At 48.8% G+C, this 13,707-nt stretch overlaps 1 protein-coding gene across 1 annotated transcript; it reads left to right on the top strand.

The window, feature by feature from the left end:
• The first annotated feature begins 851 nt into the window (after window positions 1-851).
• Window positions 852-13,528, top strand: CIMIP4 (ciliary microtubule inner protein 4). The gene is made up of 5 exons (XM_004418103.3): window positions 852-915; window positions 3,317-3,771; window positions 5,467-5,611; window positions 13,138-13,248; window positions 13,431-13,528. The coding sequence occupies exons 1-5, from the start codon at window positions 894-896 to the stop codon at window positions 13,526-13,528; spliced, it is 831 nt and encodes a 276-aa protein (XP_004418160.3). The 5' UTR covers window positions 852-893.
• The last annotated feature ends 179 nt before the right edge of the window (window positions 13,529-13,707 follow it).

Here is a 13,707-nt window from a genome sequence, read left to right on the forward strand (position 1 = left end):
TGTCTGTAGAATGAAAGAGTTAGATTAGCTAATCTCAAAGATCCCTTCCAACTCTGACTTGCTGCTTCTGTGTTTTCCTTATTACAAAGACGCTTACCACTTAGGTCTAGGTACTAAATATCCGTTATACAAGAAATTGTTTTATCTTATTCAATCATAAAATTCACAGAAACCTTAAAAAATGTGATAAAATAAGAGAATATGAATAAGAAAAAGACCACCTAGGAAAAGGAACACAAGCCTGAAAGCTGCAGAGGCTTTTGGAGATGCCAAAGCTGCCCCCAAATTTGGCCCAACGGCCTCTCTTCAGAGGGAGGACTGAGGTTACGCCAGCGTGGGTCCTGCTCTCGGCTCTCCCGTGTTGGCCAAGCTGGTTCCCTTCCCTTGACTGGCTAGCTGGTAAAGTGGATGAAATCCTATTTGCAGGGAAGAAAATAGTCACCAGAAGCGGGTGTTTGGGGCCATGCACCCCACAGCCAAGGGCCTACTGGGGGCTCCTGGGGAGTGGCGGGTGGTACAGATGGGAGAGAAGATGGAAAAAAAGATTGCGAAGGAGGAAGGGGAGCCCAAGGCCCCCAGGCCTTTGAGGCCCTGGTGGTGGGAGTGACCAGGGCTTTCCAGAGAGGACAGAGCCAGCAGATGTCTGGGAGGCAGGCCCAGTGCCACGGGTGATGGGTGGACGGGGCATGGGGCTCCTTGGGGGTGGACAGTGCCAGAGAGTAGGGAAGCAGCAGGCAGGGACCTCTGGTCAGGGGCTGGGCAGATGGCCACGGGCCTCCCTGTTCAGCCCTCGCTCATCCTCTTTCCCGGAGACTCTGTCATCTGAGATGATGGAGCGTGTTTCTCTGTCTACAGGACTAAGCTTGGAATCACCTGTCCCGGAGCAAGAGTCGATGGAGCTGGGCCACCGAGCAGGTAGGATGGGCTGACCAGGGCTGAGCAGGAACACACTGAATACACATCAGGGCTTCTGGGGGGACCCCCTGGGGACAGCAGGGAACAGCCCCTTCCCCTCTTCGTCAGTCCTGCTTTGGCCTCCAGACCCACGTGTAGCCTGCCCCCACCTTCCTCGGGGCATTCTGTTTGAAGACAGAAGAAAAAAAGAGGGAAAGGAATATGGCTGAGCCCCTCCATCTGCCAGATCTGGGGGTTGGGACCCCACCACAGTGCCCCTCCTTGGGGGCTCAGAGGGAAAACGGCAGCCCTTCGCGGGCACCAGAAGGGCAGGGCTGTGGGAGAGCACAGCCGGAGCTGGTCTCTGTGGGTGGGAGGTGCCTGTAGGTCATGAGGGAGCCAAGCCCAGGGAGTGGTGTGGCCCAACCGGGCAAAGGTCTGGAAGCGAGAGAGGGAAGGCAGCTGTGGGGGCAGGAGTGGAGAGGCGTGGGGTAGGGGAGGAGGACAGGGCAAGAATAGGGTAGCCAGCTCTAGGTAGGATTGCAGCTCGCTGGGATGATGGTGGAGGGGAGGAAGGAAGGCACAGGGGAAGGAGGCAAGCTTGGGCTCAGCTTTCTCTGTCCACCACCGTGGGGAAGGGGCTGCAGCCCTCCATGGGTGAGCCAGAGGGGCTTTCCCGGAGCAACACCACTTGGTGACAGCAGAGCAGGAGCCAGTGAGAGTGGAATAAAAACCCCAATGGCCGGCACAAGCTGCCACTTTACAGCAGCCTCCTCTGAAAAAGAAGGCTGGAACAATCTGAATGTGCAGCCGTGGGGCAGCGGCTAACATGCACGGTCTGAAAGGGAAGTTAGGTCTGTACCTGCCTCTGTGAGTAGATCTCCCAGACAGTGTTAACTTTTCTAACAGCGCGTTACAAAGTGATACATAGAATCTGATCTCATTCATAAACAAAAGTGGAGCAAAACTATGCGTCTTTCAAGAGGGTTGGAGGACCCATATAGACGGCTTTGGAGGGAAGCTCACCAAACTCGCTTACAGCTGTAACCTGGGGTTGAGGATGTGGTGGGCACGCTGTGAGAGGGGACCGTCTTCTGTATTTTGCACAGTAAGGAAGAATTTGTATAGCGCTTGTGTGTTTTAAGTCACCATGCAGTTGGTTGTAAGATGCACGATTATTCATGTGTCACTAAGAAAGAGAAAACACTGCTGGTTAGATGGGCCATTGATTGTCAGAGGCAGCCTGATGTCAGAGGTGCCAAGATGAGAAGAAATGACACCTAGAATACATGAGGTGCAGTGTCACTCTGGGTCTGACACCCCTGCAGCCACCTCCTCATTCACTCGCCCACCAATGGACTCAGCCACATCTCGGACGCACAGGGCTCTCTAGCAGTTGCTGTGGGAGGCCCAGGACTGACGGAGTCGTGGACCCCCTTAATGATCCCCCCCCATCTAGGAGGGGAACTGAGATGGTTTGTAGCTCACAACAATGGAGAAAGGGAAAATTCAGGGTCGTGAGCGATGCGTGGAGCGTGTTGGGAACAGAGCTGTGGAGTTGAGAGGAGGGAGTGTAGGATTTGACTTAGGGAAGAGGAGGGCCTTTTCCAGGTGGCAGGACAGCCTGGGCAAACACTGGGAGGTGGAACATTCAGGACGTGGGTGGGGAAGAAGCCACAGTCTGTTTGGCTGGAGCCAGGGATGAGTGAAGAGAATGGGGGGCGGGGGACGTCACAGGTGGGGAGAAGGAGGCCCCTTGGGACTGGGAGTCAGGGGCAGGGCAGGAATGCAGGGGGGAGGCGAGGAGGGTAGAGGTGAGGGTGTGAGAGCCCAGGAGTGGCTGGGATGACACCACCCATTAGCCTGGAGAATAGAGGAGGGAAGTTGGGCTGGGGAGCAGCTCGGCATGGGGAACAAAGACTAGAGCCCAGATCCAGCTCTGGTCCTTTCCAGCTGTGTGACTTGGCCAAGCCAAGGAATGCCCTCTGCCAGCTTCCACGGCTACTGATTTTCTTCACTGGGATGCTGGGGGGTTCAGGGTGGGGAGGGGAAAAAACCAAATGGAGCCAGGGACATTAATGCACAGAGAGGTCCAATCCTTTACTCAAGGTCACACAGAGAGGCCTCAAGGCTGGACAGGCCTGGGCTGCAGTTCCTATCGTCAGAAACGATGTGGGTGACCATGTCCCGTGAGAGGCTGGGCAGGCTGACTACCTTCTCCCTTTGTCTCTCTCACGATTTCTCATCCGTGCTTCTGGGTCCCATGACCTCTTCTGTCTCCATCCCTTTTCTGCTCTGGATCTCTGGGGCTCTGTGTCTGTCTGCTCCCCCTCCCTGCCCCCATCACTGTCTCCCTTCCTGCCCTGCACTTTCCGTGCTTGTATGTCTGTCTCCTTCTCTCCCTCTCTCTCTCCCTGTCCAGGTACAACCACCTTGACCAGGGCCCATCTGAACAACAACAAGGAAGGCCAGCAGGACACAGACCCCTGGAGAACTGCCCGCAGCCCCCTGGGCACCTCCAAATTCAAGCACCAGGCCCCAGTCTCCCCGCAGACATCCCTGTACCGGGGAGGCAGCCCCCTAGGGCAGGCCCACCTGGAGGAGGTCCGGCCCCCACCCCCCTTGGCCGTCAGCCGGGACTCCCCCGGGATGGACTCACAACCTAGGTCCCTGAAGAGGTGGGGCTACAGACCCTCCTCGAGGGAGAGCAGGGCTTCCCTCCAAGAGGGGCCTCAGCCATGCCAGGAACTGGAGGAAGGCCCCAACCCAGGGGCCCAGGGCCAGAGGAGCATGAGCCAGAGGAGCAGCATTATTCCTGACAACATTCGCCACAAGTTTGGGAGCAACGTGGTGGACCAGCTGGTCTCGGAGGAGCAGGTGTCAGGGCGGGGGGGGGGGGGGGGAAGCTATGTATGGAGACCTATAATGAGGACCCCCTAGGCACCTGCTCTTGAGCACAGAGTCCCTGTAATGATATCATTAGAAAGTAGTGTTGACTGAACACCTACGGTGTGCCAGGCACTGTGCACTGTTTAAAGTCTTCACATTTAATGACTCATTTAATCTTCCCAAGGAGGCAGGTACTGTTATTATCCCCATCTTATGGATAAGGGGCCCAAGGCTTAGAGGGGTTAAGTAAGGTCCCCAAACTCACCCAGCTGTGTGGGATGAGGACCCAAACTGGGCCAGCAGATTCTGGAGCCATGGCCCTTAATGATTTTGCAGTTATAAGCATTGTGCTTGAATTAGATGCTTTTAACTTGAACAAGTCTTAAAGGAAGGCCGCATGGAGCAGATGGACAGCATTGACTGGGAATCAGAAGACCTGGGTTTGAATCCTCGCTCTGCCCCTGAATGCTGAGTGCCTTTGGATAAGTTACTTCCCTTTTCTGGGCTTTAGTCTCTACATCTGTAAAACGAGGCAGTTGGGCTAGATCAGGCTGGCAGATACATGGCATGCATACCATAACTCACGTAGCCTGCGTTCATGGCAGACATCACTAATCAATGCCAGCACTTTTTCCCACTGGATACTGTCACTACTGGTCAACTGAAAGTTGAGACAAAACTTATCTGCCATTTCTAGTCAAATGCTAAGGGTTCTTCCTGCTCTGGTATTCCGAGACATATTTTCAGAGCCCCCATGTCAACCCTCATAGTGACCACATTGTGTGCCAGGCCAGGCAGGAATTATTGCTTCCTTTTTAACAGATGGTAAGACCGAGGCTCAGAGAGGTGATATGATCTGCTCAGGGTCACACTAAGCAAGTGCAAGATCCAGGGTCATCAAGGCTGTGGGCCAGGTCCCCTTCCACTTTGTCATCTTAAGGCGTGGTGACCTCGCCCACCTGCTCGTGTGCCCTGCTTGGAGAATCTTGTCCTGAGTGGCTGTCTGGTCACTATCTCTCACTGTCCTTCTCGGCCTCGGGAAGGCGTTGTTTCTCTCTTTGGTCATCATTGTCCTAGGCTTGAATCAAGAGATCTGGTTTTTCTATCCAACTGTGATTCAGATTATGTGTCATCAAGCCAGCAGATATCAGAGCTGGAAGCTACTTCAGAGACCATCCAGTTCCGCCCCCACCTCCATTGTACAAGTAAGGAAACTGAGGCCCAAAGAGGAGCAGAGACTTGCCCAACATCAGCAGCTGGTATATGGCAGAATTGGGACTCAACCCAGGTTTCCTGGCTCCTAGGCCTGGGCTCAGCCACTCTGGGTCTCAGTTTCCCCATTGGTACAAGGAAGGAGTTGGCCCCGATGAAATCCAAGGAGCCACCTCGAGCTGACTTGTGTGGTGCCCCAATTCTAGGAGGCAACCTGGGGCAACCCAGTTCCCTCATTTATAAAATGGCGAGAAAAATATCACCTTATAAGGACTTCTCCTGATGAGGTACACAGTAGGTGCTCAATGCAGGGAGGAGGTTTCGTGGTCATCCTCATCCCTGATGCCCACATGAGAGGTGGGGTGGTATGAGGGGGTGGTGAGGGCGGGGGCAGAGGGAGGAGTTAGAGGGGAGATAGGGGCTTGACCCTGCTTCTCTCTCCCTCTCTCTTCTCCTTCCCTCCCCTCTCAGGCTCAAAGGGCAATTGGCGAAGCCTTTGAGGGCCAGAAGAGGACAAGCTTGTGGCCCAGCAGGACCCAGAGTCCCGTGCAAACCTCCTCCATCTTCGCAGACTACTACGACCTAGGCTACAACATGCGGTCAAACTTGTTTCAAGGTCAGGCTGGAGGGCAAGGGTGGGGGCCGCGAACACCCGTGGTCCCCAAGGTATTGCGCAGGGAAAGCCCTTTGGGGTGTCCACCCTTCCTGGACCCTGGTGGGATCTAAGACCCCAAGATGCATCCCCAGGGACACTCATCTCACGGCCACCAGGGCCTCCTCTCTGCCAGGCCCTGGGCCGAGTGCTGGGAATTTCCAGCCCCCTGGAAAGTCTGTCCCCACCGTGCAGACCATCCATCCCAATTGCTGGTCAGCCTCTCACTCCCCCAGACACCACTGCTATCCTAATCTGCCAAGAGGAGGCCCGGGCACCCCTGGCCTGGGCACCTTTGGTAACAGTGACAATGTCAGGTTTCCTGGGCTCAAAGCTCAGCTCAGCCACTCACTGGGTGCTGCCGCAGGCAGGACCCTTCCCCTCTCTGAGCCTCAGCAGCCTTCTGGACAATGGGGATAATAACATCATGGCCCTCATTGGGTCATTGGCAGGACTCTGTGAAGTGTAGCACGGAGGCACCTGGCCTGTGGCTCACAGTGAGAGCTCAGTAGCTGGAAGGCCATTATTTTTCCGTCCCAGAGCCTGGTGGTGGCACCACCTGGGGAAAGGGTGGGTTGGAGACCTTGGCTTCTACGGTGTGTCCTGCCGGTCAGCCAGAGTCCTGTTTGTTTGGGGGAAGTACTGTTCCCCCCAATTCACAGGACCTTTCAAAAGTAGGAGGTGGATCTGAAGCTCACATCTGGGTTTTTCTCCTGCCTCCAAAGTCCCAGAGTCTTTCCCCAGCACCAGGTCACTTCATTAGCTGTGACCCTGTTCCCAAGGGTTTAACAGATTGCTCTGATGAGAGTCCACAGCCAGCATGCGGGGGCTTCTCTCTGCCCTCACGTTCCAGTTTGGCCTCATTGCAAATGGTCAAGTCTTTCTGGCCCCCTTCCTTCCTCCCACCTCAGTCCAGGACTTCTCCAGTGTCCCCAGGGCCTGGCAAACCTCACCTGGCTCAGATCCCTGTCACCCGAGGAACCAGACAGCCGCTAGAACTTTCTGGGTTTCTCTTTGAGCCTGGAGAAGGGGTGGTGCTGGGGAAGGGAAGAGAGAATGCAGCTCAGATTGCTGTCTGTTCTGGGCCTCAGGAATTGGCCCTTCCACTTGTCTCTTTCACAATTACCACCAAATAGTTGTTGCATACAACCTTATATGGTAATGTCTACAAAAATGTAGAAGAATAATGTAAAAAAAAATCTGTGTACCCTGTACCTGTCATCCCGCCTGAGAAACACGACTGCGCCGGAGGTGTGCTGGAACCAGCTCTGCCCAGCTGCCACCAGCTCACAAGAGCTGACTGTTCAATTTTCCTGAACTGATTGGCATCACAGTGCTATCTTACAATCGGCCACGGTAGTATTTGCACTCCAGAAATTGGCGAGCCCTACAAACTAGAGTGTTACCTTTAGCACAGTACTGTCAGCGTGCCTCACCTGCATCCCTCGCTGTTCCCACCCACCCAGGTTTGCCTTTGTGCTCGCTGCTCCAGTTGGTGAGGCCCCTGTGGTTGAACGGGAATCAGAGAGGAAGCGGGCTAGGTGGGGGAGGCCACTGCAAGCTGAGATGGGAAGCCAGGGAAAGTCTTCAGCAGGAGAATGGCATTGTTGGACTTAGTTAAAGGATCACGCCAGTTGCTGTATTGAGAACAGATGTCAGGGAGCTGGGGCAGAAACAGAGACCAGTGAGGAGGTGACTGCAAAAATCCAGGCAGGACAGATGATGGTGGCTTGGTTTAGGGAGCAGGGTGTGCACTGTACAACTCTGGAGGGCACCATTGTGCAATATGGTGGCCCAGGGAGGTAATGGTGAAGGTGGCCTGATGTAGTAGGATTCTGGGTATTTGTGTAAGGTAGAGAGATCAGGATAGGCTAATGAATGGATTGGGGTGTGTGAGAGAGGAATTAAGGTTGATGTCGAGGTTGTTGACCCGAACCACTGGAAGGATGGAATTGCTATTTCCTGAGATACAGCAGGTTCCCGGAGGAGTGGGCTGAAGAAATCCTTTGTCATGCTGAGTCATAAGGATAATCTTTTGTGTAGTCTACTAAAATATTTAGTTCTGCTTTTCACAGTTCTGCTTTTACGTCTTTAATCCACCTGGAGTTGATTTCAGTTTTTAGTGTGAAGCAGGGATTCATTTTCAATTCCTCCTTTATGTGGATTACCCATTGTCTCAGTACCTTTCATTGAACAGTCCCATCTTTTCCCCCAGTGACCAGCAGGGGTACCTGTGTTTATCCATCAGGTTTCCATGTGTGCACGGATCAGCTTCCGGGTTCTCTATTCTGCCCATTGGTCTAATATTACACTTTTAATTCCAAGGTATTATAAGTCATCTGATAGGGGTTGGGCAATCTCCTCATACCTCCTCCTCCCCCACCAGCTAACATCATGGCTATTCTAGATCCTTCACTCTTCCATATAAATTCTAGAATCAACTTGTCAATTTCCATGAAAAACCCTGTTGGGATTATGAATGAGAGTACATTGAATCTACAGCTCAATTTAGGGGCAGTTGTCAGTTTTACGATAACAAGTTTTCCAATCCATGAATATGGTATACAGCTCCATTAATTTAAATCTTCTTTCAATATCTGTCAATAACATTTTGCAAATTTCTCTATAAAGATTATGTAGTTTTTTGTGAGCTTTATTTAAGAGAACCTCTTACTTTTTTGCTGCTTCTTGCAAATGGTATCTTTTTAAAAATTACATTTTCTAACTCTGTTGCTTATATAAATAGGGGCAATTTTGATTTTTGTACATAAACCTTGTGTCTGGAAGCCTTACTCAGCTCGCCTATTAATTCCAATAATTTGTCTGTAGATTCTTTGGAGCTTCTTTTTAATAATAATAATGGCTACATTTATGCATAGTATGTAACACATACCCAGGCACTGCTCTAAGTACTTTATATACATTTTAATTTTCCCAAGGGCCTTATGCAGTAAGTGCTATAATTCCCCTCCTTTTTTTGATAGAAAACAATTGAGGCATGGAAATGTTAAATAACTTGCTTAAAGCCACACAGCTAGGAATGGTCAGAGTTGGGATTTGAACTCTGGCAGCCTGGGGCCATGGTTCACATTATTAACCACTAGGCTCTTCCCTGCTTTATACCATCTGTCCTGGCTGACCTGTCCAGGACAATGCTGCATATAAGTGGGGAAAGTGGGTATCTTTATTTCAATCTTGATTCTAAAACTTCACCATTAAATATAATATTTTAAAAAGAATTTTGCAGATATCTTTTATCAGATTAAGGAGAGTTCCCTTTATTTCAGTTTGCATGTTTATATTTTAAAAATTATGGGGGCCGGCCTGGTGGCATAGTGGTTAAGTTTGCGCGCTCCACTTCGGCGGTCCAGGTTTCGCCGGTTCAGATCCCAGGTGCAGACCTCCACAGTGCTCATCAAGCCATGCTGTTGCGGCATCCCACATACCAAATAAAGGAAGGTTGGCACAGATGTTAGCTCAGGGCCAATCTTCCTCACACACACACAGAATATATATGAATGGCTGTTGAGTGTCGTTAACTATTTATACAGCTGTTATTTATGTGATCTTGTGATTTTTTTCCTTTGCTCTGTTGATGGCAAATTATATTAACTGATTTTCTAATATTAAACCAAACTTGTATTCCTGCATTTAAACCAGTGTAGATGCACTATCTTTTTAAATTATGAAACCTACCGTCCACGTGGAGGAGTGTATAGAACCTACATGGCCAATTTAAAGAATGATAAATAATCAGTAGCCGTGTGCCACCTCCCTGGTTAAGGTGGGGCTGTACAGGAACCTCGGGGGCCCCTCTCGTACTTCTCCCAACCACATCACCTGACTTCTGGCTTTTGTTAATATCTCTCAGCTTTTCTTTCTAGTGTTAACCCCAAGTAGGAACCCCTAAGCAACGTTAAATAGACCGGTCAGGGCTGACCTCTTAGAGCAGGTGACATTTGAGTAAAGACCTGAAGGAGGGGAGCAGGTGAGCCTGTGGATTGCCTGGGGACGAGCGGACGGCTGGAGGCACCATGTTGAGGACACTGGCTCTTCCTGGCCTTTTTACTGGTAGCCGTTGCAGGATTGTGGACAGAGGAGTGACTTATGTTTCAAAGGATCCATCTGGCTGTGGTGTTGAGACTGGACAGAACAGAGTGGAGCACATGCAAAAGCAGGAGAGGAGTGAGGAGGATCAGACCAGGGGTAGGATTTAAAGGACTCCAGGCTGATCCTCTCTCCACTAGCCCACACCTGGTCCACAGAAACAGCCGGGCTCCCTCCCACCTGTGGGAGTTTGGCTGGCCCAAGTGCACTCTCTCTGCCCTATCAATCTCAGGCTAATGCCTTTTGTTCCAAGCTTTGATGTCCCCCAAACTCTCAGGCTTTATATCGAGCTCCCCAAGGGACCCCACTGAGGCCCCTTTAATTAGATTTAATGTGAGAGGTGGGCACCTCACTTTGGGGAAGCACATAACAAGCCAAAGAAATCCTCTTAAAACTTCCTAGCCAGTTTCCCAAATCTGATCATCTTATACCCTCCATGTGGGTAACTTTTTCTGACATTTTAAGATGCCTATTTTAAATTTCAACCCAGAGGAGTCTGCCTCACAGCTCACTTGGGTATCTGATCTCTGTCACACTTATAGCTTCAGTCCAAATTTCTAACTTAACATTCTGTGATGTAAGCATTTAAAGCCATAAATACCAAACACCATAAAAATTGCTTTAAAAAAGTGGATTTCTAGTTCAATGGCATTGTCGTTAGAGAACACAGCCTGTAATGATTTCAGTCGTTGAAACTGCTGCGACTTGCTTTCTAGCCCAGCAGACGGTCAATTTTTGTAGATGATCAATACGTTCTTGAAAATCATCTCTTGGGTTCAGGAGTCTGGGTTTGTCTAATACAGTAGGCTTGTTAATTATTTCTATACAAATCTTCTAATTCCTTGTTAATATTCTTTGCTGAATCTATTAATTACTAAAAGATGTATCTTTAAGTCTTTCCCTAGGATAGCAGATTTGTCAATTTCTCCTTGCAGCTCTGTCGATTTTGCTTTACTTGTTTCGAGATTATTCCAATGCAGCAAGTTTAGAATTATTACATCACCTGAATGAATGGCAGTCATTTTTATTTCTCATAGTGCCTTTGCCTTACGGTCTATTTTGTCTGATATTAATATGCTGGGACCAGATTGCTTTTGGTCAGTAAATATTTTTTTCTGTACTTCCACGTTCATCCTCTCTGTGTCCTTTTTTTTTTTTTTTAAATATGCTTTGAATATTACATATCTGGAAAATATTTTCTGTTGTCTGATCCTCTGTTCTTTTAATCAATGGGTTTGGTCTATTTATATTTATTTTAATTACTAATATATTTGGATTGATTCCTGGGACCTTATTTTACGTTTTCTGTTTGTGCTGCTGTTTCTATGCTGCTTTTGTCTCCTTTTTTTCTTATTTTGGATTTGGGTTAGCTTTCTTTTTTCCCCCAGTTTTTGTCCGTACTCTTCCTATTCTTTGAGTGGCTACCTTTTGACATCTTTACATGCAGAGTTAACACATTCTCCAGTTCATCAAGGGATTTCAGCTTTCCTGAACAGAATAAGGATGACGCAAGGCTTCAACTTTCTTCTCCCCACCCCCGTCTTGGCTTCCATGTGACTATCTTACAGAATTTTAATTCTACATAAGCAAAGCAGTTTAAGCTGTGGATTCTGGAGCCACCTGGTCTTAGTTTGAGTCCTGGACCTTTCACTTAGCAGCTGTGCGATTTTAAACATGTGACAACCTTTCTGTGCTTCAGTGACTTCAACAGTAAGATGGAGATAGTAATCACACTGCTTCTTAGGGGTGCCGAGAAGATTCAATGAGTAAGCTCTGTAAAGCTCTGAGAACTATGCTTACCACATGGCAAATCTTCAAAAATGGTTAGCTATCACTGTCATCATTATTGTACCCCCGAAATTAGACATTGATGCTGTTATTATAACTGACATATATTTAGACACTCAAGTTTTCCATATTTTTTGCCTACCATTCCTTCTTGTATCTGAGATCCTCCTTCTGGGATCATTTTTTTCTTTCTGAAGTATGTTGTTTAGAGATTTTTTCGGTGAGATTCTTTTATTGGTAAATTTTAGGCTCAGAAAAGTCTTTATTTCATCCTTATTCTTGGAAACAATTATTGTCTACATTTCTAGATTGATGATGGCTTTCTGTCAGCATTTTGATGACATTAATTCATTTCCTTCTGGCTCTAATGGTTAATCAAACCCATCGTTATTCTTTGTAAGTGATCTGTCTTTTCTCTGTGGCTACTGCTATGATTTCTTTGTCTCTGCTGATCTAAATTTTACTTGGATATACTTACGTAACGAATTCTTTTGACTTATGCTGATTGGGGAATTATGATTCTTGAATCTAAGGATTCATATATTTCATCAATTCTGGAAAGATTCCAGCCATTATCTTTTCAAATATTGCCTCTCCCCATTTTCTCTAGTCTCTCCTTCAGAACTCCTGGGAGATATAGGTTAGACCTACTTACTGAACCTTCATTTTAACAGCTTTTTCATATTTTCTTCTTCTTGCTGTATTCTAGTTAATTTCTTTAGATATATCTTTCAGTTTACCATTTTTTCTCAGCTATATCTAATCAGCTGTCCATCAAATTTGTTTTTAAATGTTATGATGTCAATTTTCAAACTGAAAAAGAAAAGTAGAGAGAATAGTTTAATAAATACATGTTGTACTCATCACCCAGCTTCAACAATTATTAATACGTGGCCAATCTTGTTTCATCTTTTCTCTCACCCACCCATCCACCCTTGCCCCAGATTATTTTGAAGCAAATCCCAGGCTTCTTATCTTCCGTTGAATTTACCTTTCAATTATTATATGTTTCATTTCTGAAATTCCATTTGCTTCTTTTACCAATCTGTCTGTTTTTTTCTGGGTAGTGTCTTCTTCTTTGCTTATCCTTTTATTCTCTCTTTCATGACTTCAAACATTAAATATACTTATTTTATATTCTGCAATTGATCATTCAAATCCTTGCTGCCTTTTGAGATTTGGTCCTCTGATGTTTCTGCTGACTCTTGAGCATGGTAAGTTATTTCCTTGTGTGTGTGTTTAACTTTACACATAGAGATAAGTTTTTTGAAAGTACAGGTATTCATTACCACACGCCAGATGCTCCAATGAATGTCCAATAATGTAACTTTGCCAACCTTGCAAGATAATTTATTCCTTTGGATAGCTGAAGAGACCAAAGCTCTGAGAGGTTAAAAATTTGTCTGAGTCCACACTGTCCATCAACGACAGAGCTGGGGTTTGAGCCAGGCCTGCCTTCTGCTGCCTTCCCCTCCCACTCCTGCCCTCCCACCAGCCACCATCCTTAGCGGAAACTGGCACCCAGTTACACACCCTAGAGCACGTGACCTCCGCTGACTTGGGGCGTCTGGGGATTTCTCCATGGGGTTCCACAGGGGCCCCCCAGGAGACGAAGAGCCTTATGAAAGCCTCCTACACCCCAGAGGTGATCGAGAAATCGGTGAGGGACATAGAGCACTGGCACGGCAGGAAGACGGATGACCTGGGTAGGTGGGGAGCTGGGGGCGTGGGACGCGGGCGCTCCCCTCCCTGGGCAGGCTGTGCTGGCCCCAAGGTCCAGAGAGAAGCCAGAGCAGCAGCGAGAGCCCTGGGGTGGGTCGCCGCTGGGGCCCGGGCACTGCAGAGGTCCTCCGGGTGATCGTGCTGGCTCCTTCCCCGCTCCCTGCAGGACGGTGGCACCAGAAAAACGCTATGAACAGGAACTTGCAGAAAGCGCTGGAGGAGAAATACGGAGAAAGGAGCAAGAGCAGGAGCTCGAAGTACTAGATCCGACCCAGAAGAGATGCCCTCCACTCAGCAGAGTGCTGACAATAAAGAAAGGCGGCGTCGGAGCCTCTGCTCCCTGTTTGGGGCCTCTCCTCCCGTCAGGCCGCGCCACAGGGCTGTACTGCAGAGACCAGGGAGGGAGGACGGAAGCCCTGAGAGCCCAAGCTCTCCCCCAGACC

Source organism: Ceratotherium simum, chromosome 25 (assembly GCF_057802395.1).
Source record: "Ceratotherium simum simum isolate JZ-2026a chromosome 25, ASM5780239v1, whole genome shotgun sequence".
Lineage (NCBI taxonomy): Eukaryota > Metazoa > Chordata > Mammalia > Perissodactyla > Rhinocerotidae > Ceratotherium > Ceratotherium simum.